Raw genomic sequence first — 23,987 nt, forward strand, 5'->3', positions numbered from 1 at the left:
TTAAAAACGCGAATGCAATCGCCTTAGGGCCTGTACACACTAAAAAACGCACGCAAAATCGCAAGCACATGCGGTTTTAAAAATCGCAAGTGCATATAGTTTTAAAAACGCATCGTATGCGTTTTTAAAAACGCATGCGCTTTTGCCTGCGTTTTTGATGTGTTTGCATTTTTCTTGTAATTGCTGATTGGCTAAAAAATCCTTTGTTTTTTCTCCCAGTTTACATTTTAACAGGAATCAGGAAATTGCAGTCTTCTGGGATACTGATTTCTTAAAAAACGCAGGCAAAAACGCAAGCGCATGCGTTTTTAATGCGTTTTTCAAGCGCTGCGCTTAAAAAAGCGCAGCAGGCACTTTTTCTAAAAACGCATCGCACCAGTGTGTACAAGTCATCACGATTTTCATTCTTTTTCAAATGACCTTGCGATTTTAAAAACGCATGCGTTTTTAAAAACGCAGCGCAAGCGCAGCAGTGTGTACAGGCCCTTAATGCGCGTTTTTGTTTGCTGATCTTCCTATACCTTCCGGTGACACGGAAAAATGGAACATGCACCGCTAACGGCCCGCGCTGTTATGAACCTTCTCCTAGACATTCATTGGCCATACACTGCAAGATCTTGCCTCAATATAGTTGATGGTCTTTGACCCTGAGATATCTCAATCATGGACATGCAGCAAACAGCCATTCATGTATTCAATAAAAAAACGTTTGCAGACAAGCTAAAATTATGTATAAAAGTACATGCAAAAATATGTGCATATATTTTTTTGTACATAATGTTAGCTTGTCTAAAATTGTGTTGGGTGCAAATTGTTGCTGAATTGGTTGGATGTGTGATGTTGAAAGATTGATTGCGGAGCTAGTGGATGGCCTTTGTGTAAGAGGATTTAATCGTGCATTAATTGAATGCTGTGTATAATTTTATTTATTTATATATTTTTATTTTTGACTTGACATGTCAACTTTATTGGAAAAGTGCAAAAAAGAATTACAAGGGCATTAACTGCACGCAGGCAGTAAAAGGGAACAGTAAAATAGGATGATCAGAGAATACTGATGTTACTTGAATAAGTTACAAAGTCCTGCATTAATAGTACAGCCAATCCTCTAGAATAAACCGTGTGCGTGCGTGTGTGTGCGTGCGTGCGTGCGCGCGCGTGTGTGTGTCTGCGTCTGCACTACGGCGCATGTGCCGCAGGGACAGCCTTTGGACAGGGATCAGGGGGGCGCCGGGTGGACGTGCGTGCAAGCTTACTGTGCGCGGTGCTGGCGGTCACAGGGGAGGGAGGGGGTGTTCCAAGACAGACCTAGAGCCCCTTTTTTAAACAGGCTTAGGTCTGCAAGTGTATAAAAAAAAAAAAACCCTCGGGGAGAACATTCCAAAAAGTGGCATGTTAGAAAACATACAAATGGAAACAAAAAAAACTGTTAACATAAAACAGCCAAGGTCCTGCGGGACCCCCTATCCCCACCAGACAGCCATCGCAGTATCCCCCTTAAAAGAAAAAATAATAAATAAGGGAGGAGGCCAGACAGAAGGTCAATGGCATGAGATCAAAGGACAGCTATTAAACCCTAGGGCAAGTATAGCGTGATGTATTCCAAATATCCCAGATGGAATGGTATTTACATTCTGCACCCCTTATGCAACTGATGCTTAGAGGTACTACAGTGAAAATAATGCAATAAAAAAAATGCTTCATTTTTACAATAATTATGTATAAATGATTTAGTCAGTGTTTGCCCATTGTAAACTCTTTCCTCTCCCTGATTTACATTCTGACATTTATAACATGGTGACATTTTTACTGCTGGCAGATTATGTCAGTGGAAGGAGATGCTGCTTGCTTTTTTGGCAGTTGGAATCAGCTGTAAACAGCTGTTATTTCCCACAATGCAACAAGGCTCCCACAGTGTGATGTCAGAACCATGGTCCTGACATCACACTGTGGGAGGGGTTTCACCACAATATCAGCCATACAGAGCCCCCGATGATCTGTTTGGGAAAAGGAATAGATTTCTCATGGGAAAGGGGGTATCAGCTACTGATTGGGATAGAGTTCAATTCTTGGTTATGGTTTCTCTTTAAAGGACAACTGAGTGAGAGGGATATGGAGGCTGCCATATTTTAAAGTAATACCAGTCGCCTGGCAGCCCTGCTGATCATCTGCCTCTATTCCTTTTAGCCATAGACCCTGAACAAGCATGCAGCAGATCAGGTGTTTCTGACATTATTGGCAGATCTGATAAGATTAGCAGCAACGATGAGAGGGCCAGCGCAAACCACAACAGGCTGCATCTGAAATGACCAACAGTTCACATGTGCAGTACCTCTAATAAGCTATCTGCACACTTCACATTCAAATCAGATGCAAAACATATGCATAACTACTATTACCATGCAAACAGGAAACTCAGGAGTACGGGCTGGGAGCAGCTAACCTGGTTGTTACATACTAGCAAAATTAGGAAGAAGGGGGGTTGCACATCCCTAAAAACATGAGGCAATTGACTGGTCAATCGCTCAGGCATGCACCACCTCTATTAGGCTGAAAATGCATGCCCTGCATCCAAAACAAATGCTACATTTATTACGCTATGGAGGAACTTTGGCTTCCACTATAGTTTGCATGCAAAGTATAATATACTGAACACTTGCACCACGGTGAGGTAAAGCTCCGGAAAAGTGGCCTAACCTAAATTAAAAACAACATATGTATAATCTTGGGAGCAGCTAAGCAAATATGTGTAACTTACATTTTAGTGGACAGCGAGGAGAGGGCCAGCGCATACCATAAAAGCTGCATCTGAAATCACCAAGCTTGGCTTATTAGAGGTGCTGCACATGTGAGCTGTTGGTCATTTCAGATGCAGCCTTTGTGGTATGCGCTGGCCCTCTCCTCGCTGTCCATTAAAATGTAAGTTACACATTTTTGCTTAGCTGCTCCCAGGGTTATACATATGATGTTTTTAATTTAGGTTAGGCCACTTGCGCAGAGGTCTACCTCACCGTGGTGCAAGTGTCCAGTATATTATACTTTGCATGCAAACTATAGTGAAACCCAAAGTTCCTCCATAGCATAATAAATGTAGCATTTGTTTTGGACGCAGGGCATGCATTTTCAGCCTAATAGAGGTGGTGCATGCCTGAGCGATTAACCAGTCAATTGCAGCATGTTTTTAGGGATGCGCAACCCCCTTTTCCCTAAGATTAGCTGCATGATTGTTTCTTGTTTCTGGATGTGAACCAGACCAGAAGATCAATCAGAGCGGACACTGAACTGTCTGCTCCGCTCTAGGATGTCTCGAGAGGGAAAGCCTAAAGCTACGTACATACACTGGTTTGAACTCTGCCATGGCGAACGATAAAGACCGCCTTTGGTGAGAATCTTGAGTGACTCCAGTGTGTGTACAGCAACCACCCAACTTCTGTTCCAAATTTTTAGCGATCCCCAAAACCCAAGCACCACCCTATCGCACTGTCCTCCCCTCTTCCCCACCCGCAGGAATCTCTGCTGTATACCGAATGCTGCACGCAGTCTGCTTTATTGTATCAAAGGGGATCTGAACTCAGAACTTCCTCTCTGCTCTAAAAGATAAGCAACAGCAGAATAACATGTAAAAAAAACAAACATTTGTTACAGCTGAGAGAGAACCTGCAATAAATCTGCTGTGTGCCTACTTCCTGGTAGCAGACAAAGGGTTAACATCCTGTGTTTACAAATAAGCTACTCTGCTGAGGCTGCCAGAACTCTTGAGCTGACAGCTGAGAGATCAAATTACACTGTTGATTAGTCACAGATGAGGGGGAATTAGACAGGCCAAACTCTCTAAACTCTCTAAATACAAACAGGCAGTATTTTTCTCTGTTTTCCCTCTGTCCTGTGCAAGAGTTCAAATCCACTTTAATCTGCTTATCTATTCACATACCAGCAGGCTGCATTGCAACACAAACCAATGTTATGCTGAAAGAGAACCTGAAATGAATATAAAAAGTCAAAATAACCATACACAGGTCATACTTACCTCCCATGTAGTCTACTCAAACTCTTTCTCCTCTCCTGCGTCCCAGTTGTCTACTGTGATCAATGGAATTCTCTGTCCTCCATTTTAAAAATGGCCATTACCCCATAACAACTTCCTGATCAGTACACTGTTAACCTCTTGAGGACTGCTGTGTTAAACCCCCCTAAAGACCAGGCACATTTTTAATAAATTGGCCACTGCAGCTTTAAGGCCAAGCTGCAGGACTGCACGACACAGCACACCAGTGATTCCTCCCCCCTTTTCTCCCCACCAACAGAGCTCTCCCCCCCCCAGTGTTTGTTTATTTATTTGGGTTTGTTTATTTTTTATTTATTTTTTTAAATAAAAATGGTTTGTTTGTTTTTCCCCCGTTGTAGACCCCCCTCCCTCCCTCCACCGGCCAATCCCTGTGATCAGCTGTCATAGGCTTCAGCCTATGACAGCCGATCACCTCTGTGGCTCAGGAGGGGACAGCCGTGTCACACAGCTGTCCCCAGTACAGCGCTGCTGCTGATCGCAGCGCTGTACGGGTAATTAGACGGCGATTACGCCGTCTAACAGTCTCCCGAGCGGCAATAGCCGCTCGGAGACTGAAGGCGGAGCTTAGCTCCACCCACCAAGCAGGAGATGTGCGCGATCTCCTGCAAAACAGAGCCCCAGGACTTTACGCCAATCGGCGTTAGGCGGTCCTGGGGCTGCCGCCGCGGCCACGCCCATCGGCGTGACGCGGTCGGCAACAGGTTAAACTGTAATATCACCCACTTGAGCCATAGGGAAACATGGACATTACCTTGGACATTCCGTTGTAACTGACAGCTGCTGATATATAACTGACAGAAACTGGTATATTTCAGTTCTGACAAACTATTTTCAGAACTGGAAGGGATCACTGTAAGAAGAAAAAGGTGATCTTCTGAGAGTAACTGGCAGTGAGGTTAGTATGTAATATTCATTTGCAGCTACGCAATGTGTTTATTTTAAATAATTTTACTCGCTTCAGGTTCCCTTTAAGCATGGGGCCTCCCAATACATTAAATACAATAAACATCCATCTGCCACAAAGGCTATTATGGGAATGGATTGCTTTTATAACTTGCCATGACAAATTCATGATGCTTTTGAGGTTTTAGCAATCAGTGTTTGTGGAAAATGAATGGATCCTGTTTTACATTATTTATTCAAGTTCTCACAACAACAGAAATCACCTAAATATTAATCATAAACACATTTTTACCCTGGTGGGGTTTTGAGCTGACTGACATCTGAAAACATAACAACAAAAGTTGTTTAGGTGATACCTTTAACTGTACAAGATTTTTCTGCAAGCTTTCAAATCTATAAGTTTCTTCTTCAGGCATGTTTCAGAACTGGATCAGAACCATCCCTTCAAGTTGTGCCAGTTTATTTGTCAGGTTCCTAAGTTCCATTCCATTTCAGACATCTGAAAATAACTAGCACAACAACTATTTTTGTGTGACAATGTCATCCCAGCCCTGTTGTGAAATGAGAGCTTTTATTGGATAATACTTTTCAGCATCCGTCATGCTATAACATTTTTTTCCATTCATGTCGTTCAGTGTCCATTTCCACTAAAAATTCTTCCAGCAGTGCTTTTAAAAAGGACAGTGCAAACATGAAGCATAGTGCAAATTTTACACTGGATTTCAGTGGCAAAATAGTGATACAGACAGTCCACTACTTACAAACCACTCCAGCTACACCATTTCAGAGATGCACAATTACTGTCTTCATGTACAAAATATACAGAACTGTTTTTTTTTTTTTTTTTTTTTTAGTTCAATGTTTTTTTGTTAACAAAAAAAATGTAATAAAAAAAAAACAAACAGTGTTGTATATTTTGTTCATGAATACAGTAATTTTGCATCTCTGAAATGGTGTAGCTGGAGTGGGACACAGGCATGTTCTCTGCGCTGTGTCATGCCTCTTTATCCCCTAGGCGCCGCTCTCAGCCTCAGTAAGTAGGGCGACTGATACTGAAAAAAAAAATGTAGGAAAACTTGTACAGCCTGAAATAGTTTGAGAATATTATTTTGTACCCTTTTTTGTTAAATTTGACTTAATTCTTTTCTCACCTGCAACCGCCATTGGCTGCAATTGAAGCAACGTTCTCGTAGCTTATTGCATGCGTCCGCGAGTCTTTATTGGCTCGTATTGTGTATGCCTGGCTGAGCAGTCTGATGTTGCTCATACACGTTACAATAAAAACATTCCATTTTCCTGTTTATTTGACTAAAACGATCAAATGGAATGAAAGTTTAAAATAATCTTTTTTTCGATCAAGAAAAAAAGAATCCATTATCCATTTTTTTTTTTTTTATAAAAATCTGATTGGACATGTTGGAAAAATCTTTATACTCAATCTAACGGAATAATCAAAGAAAATGATCTAATAAAAAAAATGGTACTGTGTATGGGCACCATTGGGCCAATTTGGAGGAGAACAGTGATCTTATTAGTAGTATGTTTTTGGGTTGTGAGAGGAAACTGGAGTGGCTGAAGGAAGCACACACAATATCCACATGCCATTGATATCGATCTGTCACTAGCATTATATGCATATTATTGGTATTTGCCAATGGTTTGCAATATCTGGTCTGCATGTTTTTGATATCAACTTGCTTATGATGTTGTATGCATAACACTTGTATTTGCCTACCGTTTGTAGTATCTATATTATTCACATCTGCCTGCCGATAGTGTAATGTGCAGGTCATTGGTACAGTGATGTGAAAAACTATTTGCCCCCTTCCTGATTTCTTATTCTTTTGCATGTTTGCCACACTTAAATGTTTCTGCTCATCAAAAACCGTTAACTATTAGTCAAAGATAACATAATTGAACACAAAATGCAGTTTTAAATGATGGTTTTTATTATTTAGTGAGAAAAAAAAACTTAAAACCTACATGGCCCTGTGTGAAATCAGGAAGGGGGCAAGTAGTTTTTCACATCACTGTATATTTGCTTGATTTTGACCAGTCAATGCTTGCTTTAGTACGTTACTGACTACAACAAAGTTTGCCTAATAAGGGAAGGTACAGGTCTGAGAAAGTTTGACAGTCAATACATTGTAAACTTAATTGTTGTACATTAAAGAGACAGAGAGAAACATTATTTAAGGATTGCCATTAGCTACATTCACGATAGAACTGGGGAGGAGATGGAGTCTCAAAGGTAATGCCGGACTCTCCTCTCTCTCAGCTCAATACAATGACTACTATTTACATGCTACAAAAACGCATATCCCTACATGTTTCGCTGCCTAAGGAAGCTTCGTCAGATGTGAAAGTGATCTAGTGCTCAAGACAGTGCTAGTGCATTGAAGTACATACAAAACAACATAGTATACAATCAGATGTAGCAGCATGGGAATGGGCAGCATATTTTTTTCTTTCTTGTTTACAGTATACATGCTCACCATCTTCTAGTGTGTGTGTGTGTGTGTGTGTGTGTGTGTTTCTGTTATAGTATAGTAATGCTGCTTTTATTAAAAATGATTAAGCTCTGTGGAGCCTAATGGATAGTGGGTACATCGGCTTCCCCACTGGCTGAGCGAGCACCTGCACAAACCCACCACCAAAAACATTTCTGTGCATACTTCAAAGTTGGGTGGCAGGAAAAAAGTACGTGGGGTATAGCTGAAATATTGTCTATAACAGTTTTTTTTATAGTATCTTCATCTCTATCTGAGATAGAATAATAACTACGTTAAATCAGAATCAGAATTTATTTCGCCAAGTACAACGGTGAATTGTACCCGAAATTGGTTTTGGCGCATACAGGGTCGTTGGTGAAAAAACAGAAAATAGCATGGTACATACGTAGACGTGGGACAAGCATACATAGGGCAACATTACAGTTTGTGCGTACATTTAAGCAGAGCGTCGTATACAATTAAGCATAGGTACATACGTATAAACAAAAGCAAAAGCAAAATCAAAGCAAAAACAGAGCATTACAGCATACACGTACAGTAACATAATGCAAACAGAGCATTACAGCATAAACGTACAATTTACGTAATACACACATAGCATAGCAAGACATACACTGATAGCGGGAACAGAAAAGAGTGGGACTGGAGGAGCAGCCTGAGAGCTGATATGAGCACTGCCATTTTCGGCACTGGACGCTACACAGCGACGCGCTCCCAACTAGACAGATGCTCCGATTGTCCGCGGAAAGTAGAGGGGATGCTGGGGGGGGGATCGTGATGGAGGCGGCCAGCAGGGATCACTTGAGCCAGGTTGCTCGAGGAGAATCGCTCCTAATTTCAGGGTCCGCATGGCTGGTTGATGAGGGTGCAGACCCAGTGGGGCCCTGTGGTGCCAGGGGGCACCTTTGCTGGGCAGCAGTGGTGGACAGCAGTGGTGGACGTGGGGCCTGGGGCCACCCAGGCTGGGCAGCAGTGGTGGACATGAGGCCGGGGGGCACCTCGGCTGGGCCCCATTGGTGGACATAGGGCCAGGAAGGGGGCACCCTGGCTAGGCAGCAGAGGTGGACAGGCCAGGGGCAGCATACCTTCTCTGTGGCTGCGAGGAGCAGCCACAGGCCCTCCATCAGCACGGTGGCAGCCTGCTCGTGGTTGTTTCCTGGTGACTGGGGAGCCGCTGCAGACAGGCCTTGTCCGCACGTGGCAGGTGACCCATGTGCCCTTGCTGGTCCCTGGGCGACCCGTGGTGGAGGGGGACCGGCAACCCCAGCAGTCCTGTGATGGGGAGGTCTCTGGGGGAGGTCTACGGCGGCGGCCCTGGTCGGCAAGTGGTGGCGGCGGGGGCATATTGCGGCTTCTTCCCAGGCGGCAGCCCCCGACAGTCATGAGCGACCGAGGGCAGTGTGGAGCCGCCGCTGCCCCTCTCCGTGTGGTCCCCGGCAGGAGAGGCGGAAGCTATGCAGCGTGGAGGTGGCGTGGTGCTGCGCTGCGTGGTGCGTGCGGTGTCCCCTGGCCCCAGAGCGGCGTCCCGGCTCCCCTGGCAGCAGTGATGGATTCCCCGGGCAAGCAGTCCTCACCCCGCAGCACGCTCCCTCCCGATCCTCCAGCAGCCTGCGAGGCACCATCGTGGCCCCTGCATCATCCTCAGGTGGGTGGAGGTGATCGGGAGGTCGCCAGAGGGGATGTTAGGGGAAGGGGAGACAAAGAGACCGGATGCCCTGTGGCCGTGGCGTCCTCACCCGGCGCCATCTTGATGAAGATTAAAATAATGGTATTTAAAAGGGCAAAATATTGTCTATAACAATGAAAATGAAAATATATTTACAGTCCTAATGAGCATAGTAAAACATTGGTAAAATTACTATTTTCTGTATTTTACTACAACTACACCCAACCCTGCTCTCACACAGAACCCTCCCTCTATTGATGCCTGACCCTATGTGTTAGGTTTATGCCTAACCCTAATGCTGAGAATACACGACTCGATTTTGAGCCATCAAGATGGCTTGATAGATAATTTCCAACATGTCCGATCACCATTCGATCGTTTTGCAGCTCGATTCCTCATTGAAGTGAATTAAAAAAAGATTTAAAAAAAAACAAGCTGACGATAAGAGACTCGAGCAGGCAAAACGATCGGGCGCAGAATCGAGCGCCAGAATTGACCCGTGTATTCCCAACATAAGACCCCCCTGGTGGTGCCTAACCCTAAAACCCTCGTTCCCGAAGCCTAAACCTAAAACCCCCTTTCTTCACTGCAAATAATGTTAATACAAGAAGCAATACATTTCAAAATGCTAATTCTCAAAATTGACTTCAATAGTGATGACACATTTAAAATGATAATTTATAAATTGATAATTGTCAAAAAAATTCTCAAAACTAAAAACTTTGCTTGGACGGGCCCAACAGCCGATAAATATTTTTATCGGGTGTTCAAATTTTTTCCTTTGCCACCCAATAGCTGATATTTTGCATTAGCACGTATGGGACACCGAAATAGTCCATTAGCCCCAGGCGCCCAAATCTCCCGATTCCCCACCAAAAACCATTTCTTTTGATTTGTCAAAAAAAAAAAAAAAAAAAGTTCTGTAGCCACCTGTTCTAAATGAATAAAGTATTATAGAGTGCAGATCAGCATCAATAATAATAATATGCATTACAGGCAAACATTTTTCGACGTGAAGACAGGAAGGGTAGCTTCTATTCTTATCATGACCACCGTGCTTTAAAGTACACACGACAGTGGCAGCAAGGTTTGATACTCCGCTGGATGGCAAATGTAGCCTCGTTGTTTGGTTTTGGTTATTATGTCAAGTAAGTTCCATGTAATAGTTCTGTGATAAATCTACTTAATGACCTGCAGGGCCATAAATCGATCTTTCCAGTTGGAATTTATGATCCTCGCTGTAGACTCTAAATCATTAGTATGGCCGGTTATTGAGCCAGCTCCGCACGGCAACCTTTGGAACCATTTACAGATCGACTCTGAGCGTCTATTAAAATAGAATTCAGCTCATTCAACTGAGCTCCTGATCACTCCATAAATGTAGCTGTATAGTTTACATCTGTTTTACAAGTTTGCTCAGCGTGTTGACTTGTCTGCTTGATGTGAGGTATGGCTGAGGGTTGTTACGTCTTTTCTAGATGGAGCGGACAATAGTGAGTGTTTCTGAACATCGGTGAAGCTTGCTGTTGCACTTAGAAGTTGATCATTCTCATGTTGTATTGACAATGGGAAGGATATTCCGGCGTATAAGACGACTGGGCGTATAAGACGACCCCCCCCAACTTTTCCAGTTAAAATATAGAGTTTGGGATATACTGGCCGTATAACACTACCCCTCTTCCAACGTGCACCAAATAAATTTTTTAAAAAATCATACTGGCTCTGTGGATGAACAGATACTGCTGCTGTACTGTATGTGGTATCCAGTATATAACAGTATATAGGTAATTGGCTATTTGGATTGGTTAACTCTCCCTCTCCCTAAGTGAATTGGTCAGCTCTCCTTGTCTCCCTGTTTTTTAGAGCGGTATGGAAGAATAGATTGTGCTGTGCCCAAAAAACATGCCTCTTTTACCCTTCTGGCCCACCCTTGTATCCTACTTACCTCCTTCTCTGCCTCTCAGAACTTGCACATGTGCACCACTTCAATACAGTCCTCAGCAGCAATATCTGAGAGGCGGTAACAGGATAGGGCATATTACCCGGCATCAATGACACCTGGCGTGGCGTAAAAGACGACCCCTGACTTTACAGTTTTATAACCACACTTTCTTTTAAGCTATAAAACAAAGCAAAAATAATGACCTTTTTAACTTTCCTGCAGTAAAACCTTATCTCAAGCTGTCTTACACTGTTTCTTGGTTGGTTAATTGCTTCAGAAAACAGGACTGTATTGTACCCACATGTAAACTGCAGGAACGTTCAAAGGATCATTATTTCTGCTTTGTTTTACAGCTGAAAGACAGTGTGGTTTTAAAACTGAAACTGTGACAGAATGATACAATGTTATAATGAAGAATAAAAAAAAAGGGTAAATGACTGAAAATAAACTCCAGGTTTGCTTTTAATGCTTGCTTTTAACGTGGAGGTTTGCGTAGTGCCTCAACAGTACTAAATAGTCTGAAATGTTAATTGCAGCTATAGTGCAATAGGGAGTTTTAATTGTGGTTTGACTTGGCGAATGATGGCACTACAGTTGTGGCGAGTGACAGCGTTACGGCTGCGATGGAAGAATTGGTAATTGCGAGTAATGGTAAGGGACACATGACCAAAAGTGTAAGGTGTAGTTGAAGGTTAGTTTTTCCCATCGTGGCAGTGAGATTAGAGTAAGGTGTAGTGACAGTCAAGTTATTGTGGTGTAGCAGCATTGATGTTAGTGTTAGTTGCAGCTCAGTGAAGTTCGTGTTAGACACAGTTGTAGTAGTTGGAGCTGTGTTCTCCCCAGAAATCTTTTCCAGCCGGGTGACATGAAAAAGTAGCCGGGTGGGGTGAGATGAGAGAATGCTGGGCCGTCGCTTCTCTTCATAACTCTGCTTACAGCAGAGAAGGAGGTGAGCCGATTAAAGCCGGGTGTTTACCAAAACTAGCCGGGTGGAGCACCCGGCTAAAAGATCCTGGGGAGAACACTGTAGGAGTCGTAGTGAGGTTAGTGTCAGCAGCAGTGAGGATACTTCGTAAGAAGACCAACAGACACCAGCATGCCAAAGCTGCAATGTCTCTTTATATAGGCACAGTTACAAACAGCGCACAAAGGCTGCTTCATGTGAAACCACGCCTCCTCCGGACACTAAAGCACTAGTGTAAAGAATAGTGTTAGGTGTAGCGCTAGTATAAGGGCTAGTGTTCGGTATTGCGGTAGTAGTGTTAGTGGGAGAGAAGGGATTAATAGAGGAGTTTGAAGCGAGCATAATGTTTAAAGTAGTATAATATCGGTAATTAAAATTATCGACTACCAGTCATTCTTAACTCACAAGTGTATGAACTAAATGTACGCAACCAGGGATGAGTTGAGGTTAGGTCAGGGCTGTGGTGTCTATACAAAAATCGTCCGACTCCTACGTTTATGAAACCACCGACTCCAACTATGACTCTAGGTACCTAAAATGGCTCCAACTCCTTAATCTATTACTTACCAGGGCTGTGGAGATGGCACAAAAATCATCCAACTCCCCAGTTTTATGAAACTACCGCCTCCAGGCACCCAAAATTGGTCTGACTCCTCAACTCCACATCCACAGCCCTGGGTTAGGTGTCAAGCTGTAGGATTCAAGATGGGTTCTTTCATTATGAACAGTTTAATGTTGGCTAGATGACAGGAGAAGAAGCGATAAAACCATCAGCAGGAATATGGCGCCACTTATACAGCCATACCTCTCATCATTCTTTCTTTTCTCTCCCTCTGACAGGTTATAAAACAGTCCAAGCACTTGGATGAGGTTTTGTCAAAGTTGGACTCTGAGCAGGCGAACCGGCACAGCCAGGCCATCAGGAAATGGAAATCCAAACATCCCAAACCATACCCAAGGCTGGGAGCATTCCTGCTCTATTCCCAGAAGAAAATGGCCGCTGCCAGAGCCATGTGTGAACCTGAGCAGTACGAGAACGGCCGGGAGATGGCGGCCAAGCAGGTAAGATCCAGAGCAAGCACTGCTCAATCAGTGATACGTCGGGTAAACATGGAACAGAGTGTAATATTTTTATTTTCAGATTAAGATCTGAATTTTTAAGACTGAATTCTAGACAAGGCAAGATACAGAACATTTATATCGTGCTTTTCTCCTGGTGGACTCAAAGCACCAGAGCTAGAGGACCTTTTTATAAGTCAGGTCCTTATCCAGCCTTACTGAAAAGTACAGAGGTCGGAGGCACTTCATTTACATATTTTAAAGAGGAACTTTAGTGAAAATAACGTAATGGATAAAATAGCTTTTTTTTTTTTTACAATATTTTATAAATGATTTGTGTAAAATGTTTCCTCTCCATGATTTACATTGTACAATTTATCACAGGTAGGGTTTGTTTACTGAGAGTTCTATGCAGAGGGAGATACTGCTTGGAAGCAGCCCTTATTTCCCACAATGCAATGAGGCTCACAGACAGGAAACTGTCCAGGCCATGGCCCTGACATCATACTAAGGGAGGGATTTCACAACAATATGCCATACAGATACACCTGATGATCTATTCGAGAAAAGGTAAAGGTTTCTCGTGGGAAAGTGAGTATCTGCTACTGATAGCAATGACGTTCAATACTTGATTAAAATTAATCTTTAGAATAAAAAACAAACTAAAAAAAATAACTTGCATTGTATACTGCATTCAACTACAAACTATTGCACACCTCTCTGCAGCCCTGACCATTTGTAATTTATACTGACCAAGTTTGCCCTATTTATTTGCAGATGCATTTTTAAATGGGCTGCAAGGTCCTGGCATGTTCTCTCTGTACAGGCACATGATCCAGACATAGAAGGTTCACCTTGTAGCCATTATCAGCGGGACAACCTGCCCGGATACTGTGCATTGGTGAATACTGGATCGGAAAAATATGGCAGCCTCCATATCCCTCTCACTACAGTTGTCCTTTAAAGGAGAACTTTTGGAGTCTAAAAAATCCCTCATTCACATTCCTGACCCTTCTCTAATTTACAATATGTTCAAATGGTTTTTAAATTCCCAGCATCGTCTTTGTAGCCCTTCTCTGCTCTCGTAGCATTAAAGCACTTCACAGCCTCCTTTGATGGACTGATGCCATGTCCGGCACACACTGTTTGCTGGATACACAGTTATACTTCCCATGATCCCTAGCGGTGACTGGTAGCTGTTAAAGTGGATCCGAGATAAACTTTTACTCATTGCATAATTGTGTTCCTTTCATATAGTTTATAGGGCATTCCTCAAGCCAAATACTTTTTTTGTTTTGTTTTAATACTCTGATTCCCTATAAACTAAACAAGCCTCGCCCACAGCACCTTTTGTGCCTTGGCACTGTAGCAAGAACTTATTGGAGCTTAGTCTGGGCAGGAGAAGGTTACAAGCCATTGATTTCAGAGGCAGATGGGAGGTGGAGAGAGGACTCAATTTACACACAGGCAAGCTGATAGTATCTCCAGCCCTCAGCCTGTGACAGTGTGACAAACAGAACATGGCTGCCCTCATTGTATCACAGGAGTAAATAATCATAAACTTTTGAAGCCGTTTGCAGCTAGATATTCTGTGTAAACTATCTAAACTTTAGATAAGATATTTAGACAAGTTACTTGTTATACTTAGTTTTTCATCTCGAATCCGCTTTAAATGGCTGGTGGCAGTGTAGTTCTGCTGGCCATGTAATAACAGCAGCAGGAATGGTATCACTGGAGCAGGTCTCTCACAACTAGTGCAAGGCTATATGTAATTTTGCCTTCTTAAAATCTTGCCTTTCAAACAACACAAATTGCTTAGTTGTACTGCTGATCCTTTGTCCTTAAAAGGAATCTTAAGCAAAAAAAAAAAGATTTCAAGTTACCTGGGACTTCTTCCAGCCCCCTGGACTCCAACTGTGCCCACAACGTCTTCCTGCTCCCCTCTGGCCATCTGCGACGACCCCCGCAAAGCTGGGCTGTCAGTGCCTACTGCGGATGTGTGACACCGAGCTGCACGCACCCTGGTCGAACTCTCAATGCCGGGAGCGTTCTGCACATGTGCAGTAGTGTATTGGGCATACTGCGCATGCGCATAATGCTCCCGGCCACTGGACTCCCAGGGTGTGCACGGCTCAGGGCCACGCATGCGCAGTTGCCGCCAACTGGTGACGACAACCCGCTTTGCGGGAGTTGCCGCAGATGGCCAGAGTGGAACAGAAGGACTTTGTGGGAACAGTAGGAGTCCAGGGGGCTGGAAGAAGCCCCACATAAGTTAAAATCTTCAGGACAGACAGGCAACTGGTATAGTTTAAAAGGAAATTCAATATGGCAGCCTGCATATCCCTCTCTCTTTAGGGTATCCTTTAATGCACTGTGTAACAATCTGGATAATGTCTGCACGACATAAATACATGAAATCATATGAACAGCGTATTCTTATAAACCATATGTATGACACTGCTGTTTTATAGCTGGCAGCGAGCTGGTACTCTTTGGATGAGAAGGTGCGGAGCAAATATGTGAAGCGAGCGACCTATCTGCCTGACCCCTGCCTGTCGGCGTTCCGCCCAGATCTGTATTTTGGATCCGTGTCGGAATCTTTCCAAGACAAAGTGGATCAGTACAGCCGGGACCTGGAGCAGCAGGACAGCTCTGCTTACTGCAAGGCCAAGATTCCATCTGACAGGTATGTAGCAACTCTGGCTCTTGTAAAAAGGAATGTCCGCACAATGAAGCTTTTTATAGTTGTGTTGATAAATAGCCTGGCACAGGACTCTGCTACTGTTGCTGTGACCTTGCCATGAAGGATGGAGAATAAAAACATTGTGCAAGTAAACTGCCTTAAAGGAAACCATACAAAAGTATATTATACATACCTGGGGCTTCCCACAGCCCCCTTCGCGCTGCCCGCTGTCCCCGCAAACCGTCCTGGTAACTGCGGGAGTCGGGGGCTTACTGCGCATGCCCGGCCGTGCGCACTCTCCCATCGCACTCGCGGAGTCGCTCTGCACCTGCGCAGTATGCTCCCAACCGCAGGACTGTGCTTGGCCGCACTGCGTCTGCACCAACTGGCCCCGCCCAGGCGGCGGAGGAATGCCACAAGAGAGCGATTAATCCGAAGAGGGTTGGAGGAAGTTCCAGGTATGTATACATTTTTGTTCTTCGTCTCTGGTACACTTTAAAGCAAACCTGTAATGACAAAAAGACCGCGAGGGATCCCACCTGCTAGCGATGGATCCCAGACGCCAGCAACGCCGCCGGTGAGTAAATGCAATTGCTGGACGAGCCTGACTCGTCCTTATCGTTCCTAGCTAGTTTTATATAGACGAGTCAGGCTCATCTTTAACAATAGGGAGGTTAAAAGGTGATTAAAATATTTTTTCAGACCTCTTCAAACCAAAGTAATTGTCATGTTGTCATACACAGTTTAAAACTTTGTAGTGGACAGCACTCCCCAATGGTATCAATCGATGTGCCAGATCAAAGGTCCTGTAGCACTCAGGATCAACTTGTCATGAAGAAGTAGAGATCGGCACCATCTGATGTATTAAGCTCAAGTAGTTTATTGTGAAGACATCTTGACAATAAAACGACGTTTCGGAGGTAAACCTCCTTTCTTAAGTTTCTGTCAGTGACACTGACAGAAACTTGAGAAAGGAGGTTTACCTCCGAAACGTCGTTTTATTGTCAAGATGTCTTCACAATAAACTACTTGAGCTTAATACATCAGATGGTGCCGATCTCTACTTCTTCATGTCATACACAGTTTAGGCAGATTTTCAATAATGTCAGCATGAAATCAGTTGACAATCTGTGTGCACTGCCTGCTGGATCTCCCCATCTATGTCACCTCTTAGCATTTACCTCCACTGCCCCCCAGTCACATAGGCAAGGCAGCTGGCAGGAGAACTACAAGAAGAGGACATGTTAGTGGAGGGCTGCACCTAGAGAAGAGGGTTCAGCCAGTATCTTCCTGTGTCTAGCTGCCTGAGGACATTCCCCTATCAGTTTACTTAGGTGGCCATATAGTAGTCATCCTCTGCCTCCAATACTTTTTGCTAAAGACTCTGACAAGATTAGCTGCATGCTTGCTTTAGGCGTGTAACACTACTGATGCCAGGAGGGTCAGCAGGACAACCAGGCAACTGGTTTTGTTTAAAAGGAGACCTATATGGCACCCCCTTATATATCTATTGCTGCAGGTTTCCTTAAACTTGCCCTGTTAAATGGACAAACACAAAAAAAAAGTCGATTTTACACAGGGCTGTGGAGTTGAGTAGTCGGAGCAATTTTGGGCAACTGGAGTCGAACGTTTCATAAACTGAGTTGTTGGAGTCGGATGATTTTTTATAGACTCCACAACCCTGGTTTTATGGCAATTCGATAAAATTGATTGGCTGTCCCGAAATATCGAAAGTTATTTTTTTTTTTTTATTATTATTATTAGAGCAAGAAATCTGATTGAATTTACAGTTTTTACATTATAAGTCAATCGGGAGTGGTGGATTTTTCTGATGAATTTTTATGAAAATTGAATGGTGTAGGGAAAATTGACATTTTTTTTAATGTATAGACCCAAGCAATTTTTTTGAGTTTTCAATTCATTTTTTGTTTTCATAATTGGAGAAAAATGGAACACACTTGTGGTGGTGCTTTGGCCAGATTTTTTTGAATGATTCAATCATTCAAAAATAGATTGTAATTTCTCAAATTGAAAAGAAATTTTGAAAAATTGTATGTGGTGTGTGTGTGTCCACCTTTACACTAACTCACAGGGTTTGGCTATATTATAGCCTATCCCCTCATATCCTGCCGCTATGTGAGCTTGGCTATACTGTGGCTACAAGCCATCCGACTGCAGTTCCTACCGCTATATCCGGTCGGCCACAGTGTAGCTGGACTAATAACCATTCCATGCTCCGCTCCCTACTGCTATATCAGTTCGGCCACAGTGTAGCTGGACTAATAACCTTTCCATGCTCCGCCCCTACCGCTATATCAGTTCGGCCACAGTGTAGCTGGACTAATAACCATTCCATGCTCCGCTCCCTACTGCTATATTAGTTCGGCCACAGTGTAGCTGGACTAATAACCTTTCCATGCTCCGCTCCCTACTGCTATATCAGTTCGGCCACAGTGTAGCTGGACTAATAACCTTTCCATGCTCCGCTCCCTACTGCTATATCAGTTCGGCCACAGTGTAGCTGAACTAATAACCTTTCCATGCTCCGCTCCCTACTGCTATATCAGTTCGGCCACAGTGTAGCTGGACTAATAACCATTCCATGCTCCGCTCCCTACTGCTATATCAGTTCGGCCACAGTGTAGCTGGACTAATAACCTTTCCTTACTCCGCCCCTACCCCTATACGAGTTCACCTACAGTGTAGCTGAACTCATAACCATTGCGTGCTCTCGGCTATATGACAGCTGAGCGTCCATGCCCAAATTAACCCCCCCCCCCCTCCTGTGCTCCATAGCCGCAATTTGCATTGTGGTTTATAGTACTACTGAAGTGTGCCTGTCGCCCTTGCATCATAAATCCCTACATGTGAATGGGGCCATACAAAACTTGATCTTTTACAAAAGTCTTATACAAAAGCCACATACCACAGGAGCCCTTCTTGTGGAGATCATTGCTTGATGGGTCAGAGATTTTTTAACATGGAGATTCACATGTACATGTAACAACTAAAAAAAGAGCCCCTGGGCGGTACTTACCTCAGGATGGGGAAGCATCTGGATCCTAATGAGGCTGTCCTTTCCTGCAGCCCCGATCTAGCACTGGCAGCTCCCAAAAATCCACCAACGAGCTCCAGGAAATAATCTAGCTGGGTTGGATCCGCTCTACTGCGCAGACATGAGGTGCCTGCACAGTAGAGCAGATCCGATGGGGCTCGGCTATGTCCGTCTGCAAGTGCTTCTGTGCGAGGCTTACACAGGAATGTTATGGTCCTGGATGGATCATTGGTCCCGGCGCAGGATCGAGAGGGCGGGGGAAGTCTCATCAGAATCCAGGGGCTCCCCCCTCTTGAGGTAAGTTACACCCATGGGCTTTTTTTTTTCATTACAGGTTTGCTTTAAGCTTTTTAATGTTTTGGCTGATCAGTGTAGTACGTTTATTAATTAACTGCGGCAAACTGATGAGACTGGCTGTTGAGGTTGTTGTTATGGTTACACTTCAATACCTCCTCCTCTTTTCACATAGTTTATACACTGGCAGTCTGTGGAATGTGAAGCAGAATGGACTAAGGACTAAAGCTTGACACATCTCATAGCAGTGGGAAGATCTACCGAATAACCTAGGTTTAATAAAAAGCCTGTTTATAGAGGGCATAACTTAGAAAGTTTACATTACTCTGTATGTCAAACATATTTTAGTCAGCCTTTTTTACATCAGTAGAGTTTACGCTGTCTTATCAGATTTATGGTGTGTGGAACATGCAGACATGGGACTTGTCACAATAAACAGCATATCATCCCTCAAACTATCCCAGTGCATTTCACAACCTATACCACACAATCAGAGCCAGGATAAGGCCCTTCAGCACCCGAGGCTGAGACACCAAAGTGCGCTCCTCCATCCCTCCCACCCCAGCCGTCACACACTAATTACTATTAGACCAAGAGGCCCCTCCCTCCATCCCTCCCACCCCAGCCGTCACACACTGATTGCTATTAGACTAAGAGGCCCCTCCCTCCATCCCAGCCGTCACACACTGATTGCTATTAGACTAAGAGGCGCCCTAGGGCCCCCAACACCTTAATCTCCCTGGCGGTATTGACAATTATACACATCAATACAAAACATGCTGTGAAAAGTATTGACGTGCATACATGTCCATACTTTCCTGCACTCCTATACTAGACTCTTGCTTAACACATTTTGGGAAGTTACAGGGGGAAAAAAAAGTTATGAAAAATTAAATTACTTTTTGCACAAAAATCCTGGGAAAATTGAACAGCAGGGAGGTTAATCTCTAGTTATCTGGCTTGCAGTCACTGCCGTGTATCACCTTTTCTTATTTCTCTCTGCTTCAAACACAACAGGGGAATGACAGCTGAGTGAGTTGTGCGCCCCATCCTACACTGCGCCCTGAGGCTGGAGCCTCTCTCGCCTCTGCCCCACCCTTTGCCCTCCTCCTACACTGCGCCCTGAGGCTGGAGCCTCTCTGCCTCGGCCCAGCCCTGCATACAATCAAAAGCGCTGGGTTACTGCACATGAAACTATAGCATACAATCACAAAAAGCTGGGTTACTGCATGCTAAACTGTATAGCCACAAAAATAAAGCTGTACTATAAACATGCACACTATAGGGCAGTTTTGGTGAACACAGCGGCCCATATGCAATTAACTTTTTCTCCTGAGTAATCTCCTAGGAGATCATTTTTATATTCTCTTTAAAATCATTTTTAAGCATTTTACAATTGAAAAAGTACCTAAAAGTTGGTGAAAAATTACTATCAAAACTATTTTGAGTGTCTTCTTGCTTACGGGTGGATTTAAAAGGCATTTTATGACAAGGCATGAAAATGTCACCTAGGAGAAAACTCATTAGAAAAAGTGAATTGCATATGATGGTTCAGTATGTTTTATGGAGTTTGGGAGGGAACTGGAGCACTCAAAGGAAACCCACACAGGCATGGAGGAGAACCTACAAAGCCTGTGCAAATAGTTTCATGGATGAGTTTTGAGACCAGCACACCAAAGCTGCACAGCAAAAGATGTGCAACTGTTGGGGGTGACTGAAATGCCCTACAGGGAAAAAAACACGGCACATCACAGTAATTGGCAAATGAAGAGGGGAAAAACACAGCACATCACAGTAATTGGCAAATGAAGAGAGGGGAAAACACAGCACATCACAGTAATTGGCAAATGAAGAGGTGGTAAGTAATCAATACTCACAAAGGTGGGTTGAAGAAAGGCAACCAACAGCTGAAGGCAGGTGGAAATGTACTGACTCCACTCGGGTTTCAAGGAAAAGCTGGAGGTGGTCGCACTGTAACAAAAGCAACCTAATTGACCTAGAGGGAGGTCGAAGCCACCAGGGATCAAAGGGGGTAACACCCCTCCAAACGGAGAGTTAAGGTACAAGAAGGGAAAAAGAGGCACCCAGATGTTCTAAAACTGCATTAAAAAAACTGTAAAATAAAAAAAAAAAACTTGAAGTGGCTTACCTTCATAAAGACCAATTCATGTATTAGATGATTTTTTTTTATTATGCATTGGCAATGCTTTTCGTGGGTACGAACCCTCTTCATCAGGGCAAATAAAAGTGCCTGGCGCTTTACTTGTGGCTAGAAGCACCCTTTGGCACTTTTATTCGGCCTGAGGAAGTGGGCACCTACTCACGAAATGCGTTGCCAGTGCATAATAAAAATCATCTAATACGCAAATTGTCTTCATTGGGGTAAGCCACCTCACCTTTTTTCTATTTTACTGTTTTGAACGCAGTTTTATCACATCTGGGTGCCTCTTTCCCCTTCTTGCACAGCAAAAGATTTGGCCATATAGTGGGTAAAGTTGGCCAGTGGGTAAAATTGATATGCGCACACAACCCACGTCATGGTAAACCGTTCATGTCCGTTTTACCGTTAGTGAATCACAGGCATGGATGGTCGGTGAGATGCAGATAATTGTGAATTGCTATATCCTGTCCCTGCAGACTGAGGACCTTGTTGCAGCTGAAGTGGCAGAGAGCGCTGTGTGATCCCGGGGATGCGGTGGGTCTCCTGGCAGCGCAGAGCATTGGGGAACCCTCCACCCAGATGACACTGAACACCTTCCACTTTGCCGGCAGAGGAGAGATGAACGTCACGCTGGGTATCCCCAGGTCAGTCCCTTTCCATCCTATTATGGTAATCGTCCTATGCCACAATCCACTTTGCTTTCAATGTAATATGCGTTATTTAGCAACTTGTTATTCTTACCAGTAAGTTATATTTGTTATATGCAATAAATTATATTTCACTGATTTCATTACATTCCTTTTCGTCTTTTCCCTTTTTTCAGGCTTAGGGAGATTTTGCTTATTGCCAGCTCCAATATTAAAACTCCTATGATGAGCGTGCCAGTCCTCCCTACGCGGAAAGCCATGAAGAGGGTGCAGAAGCTGAAGAAGCAGCTGACTCGGGTTTGTCTAGCTGAGGCAAGTATACCCATTCGGGCTGATACAAAAGAGTATGTACAATTGTTAGTTTGCAAATGCATAGTGATCTCTACCAGCCAGTTGTATTTCAGGCCTCCCTAGTCTTAAAGAAACCCTGAGGTGGGTTTGTGAAATCCTATTAGGACACAGAGGCACATTCTGTATACAATGAGCAGCCTCTGTGTCCTTACACACTGTCTCCAGGCTCCCCCCGGGCTCTGCTGTCTCCCATTAAAAAAAAACGCCAGGCTAGCGACACGCAGATTGTCGCTAGTCTGTTATTTACCGCTAAGTGTCAGTCACCACCACTCCCCCGCCTCCTGTATAGCGTGGCTCTCCGCCTGTGTCCGCTCCCTCCCCACCTCCGTAAGCTTCCTCCAATCGGCTTACAGAGGCGGGGAGGGAAGGTGAACAGGCGGGGAGCCGCGCTATACAGGAGGCGGGGGAGTGGTGGTGACTGACACTTAGCGGTAAATAACAGACTAGCGACAATCTGCGTGTCGCTAGCCTGGCGGTTTTTTTTTTTATGGGGGACAGCAGAGCCCGGGGGGAGCCTGGATACACACTGTAAGGACACAGAGGTTGCTCATTGTATACAGAATGTGTTTCTGTGTCCTAATAGGATTTCACAAACCCACCTCGGGTTCTCTTTAAAGGTAGTCTGAAGCCAAAAATAAAAAAAAAAGCCCTCTCTTACACTACACACTCATGCGTGCGCAGTATAGAGCTGCCTGTCTTCGGGAGCCCAAGTGAAATCCTTTGACAATTCCAGTTCTCCCCCCCCCCCCTTCCCCCGGGTCATGTGGTGTAGCTAAATCTTCTCACCTGACAGTTGCGTGGTCTCCGTCTCTGCTCTCCCCGCCGGCAGCTGTTTCTTCACTCCCGAGTCCCGGGTGATTGGATAAGCTGTAGGGGACAGACGCTATGCAGAATGGCACTTATCTTACGTGGTCACTGCAGGCTTTTATTGTGTTCAGGGATTCCAACTCATGAACTCATGCTTCACATGCAGAGGCAGTACCTCTGGCCAATATCAGTTGTTGGTTACGTCACACAGTCACCCAGGGACACCCAGAGAGTAGCTTCTGCTGCTGTGCTGCTTGTTGCAAAATCAAATGGGTGACATTTTCTGTCGCGAGCGATCAACCTATTTTTTCCCAGTCAGTCAATCGTGAATTGTTTGCGACATTGATTTCTAGCTGATTTGATCAAAGGATCGAATAGGCTGCATATCGATGCAAAAATATCTGCTAGTGTATAGCTACACTTTTTTGGGGAGGTCTTTTTGGATTTGTTGCAGGGCTTTGCACACAATCCGTACATTGGATAAGCCCCTCTGCACCCCAGGCTGTTTTTTTATTTTTTGTTATTTTAGTAGCTGGTTTATTTCCACGAGGTGCTGAGGCATCAGAAAAGCCAGGTTTTGGCTGAACATTTGTGCAACAGGATCATGTGTTTCGGGTTTGTCTGGGATCCAAATCCAACATTTTACTGTCTCTATCAATTTATCTCTATCAAGCCAAAAGGAGAAGTGGGCTGCACATTTCGCTTCATGTGACTCTGACACTTCCTCCTCCTGGTTTGGAAGGAGAAGCCATCGAAGTCACGCTAAACTCAACGTGACAAAAAATTATACGAGAAAGACCCATCGCTACTTTCAATTGTGAAAATTCATCTGGCAATGGACAAAATACAAACCAAATAGTCCCTAATACTGGACAT

General features: G+C 44.1%; 1 protein-coding gene across 1 annotated transcript in view; it reads left to right on the forward strand.

The window, feature by feature from the left end:
* The window catches only part of POLR1A (RNA polymerase I subunit A), a 190,202-nt gene that overhangs the window by 99,053 nt on the left and 67,162 nt on the right, over positions 1–23,987 (forward strand). Inside the window, exons 23-26 of the mRNA XM_068275444.1 lie at positions 12,895–13,116; positions 15,585–15,799; positions 21,783–21,950; positions 22,130–22,265. Coding sequence (XP_068131545.1) covers positions 12,895–13,116; positions 15,585–15,799; positions 21,783–21,950; positions 22,130–22,265 — 741 coding nt within the window. The remainder of the gene's footprint in view (positions 1–12,894; positions 13,117–15,584; positions 15,800–21,782; positions 21,951–22,129; positions 22,266–23,987) is intronic.

The sequence above is a fragment of the Hyperolius riggenbachi genome, chromosome 1 (genome assembly GCF_040937935.1).
Source record: "Hyperolius riggenbachi isolate aHypRig1 chromosome 1, aHypRig1.pri, whole genome shotgun sequence".
Lineage (NCBI taxonomy): Eukaryota > Metazoa > Chordata > Amphibia > Anura > Hyperoliidae > Hyperolius > Hyperolius riggenbachi.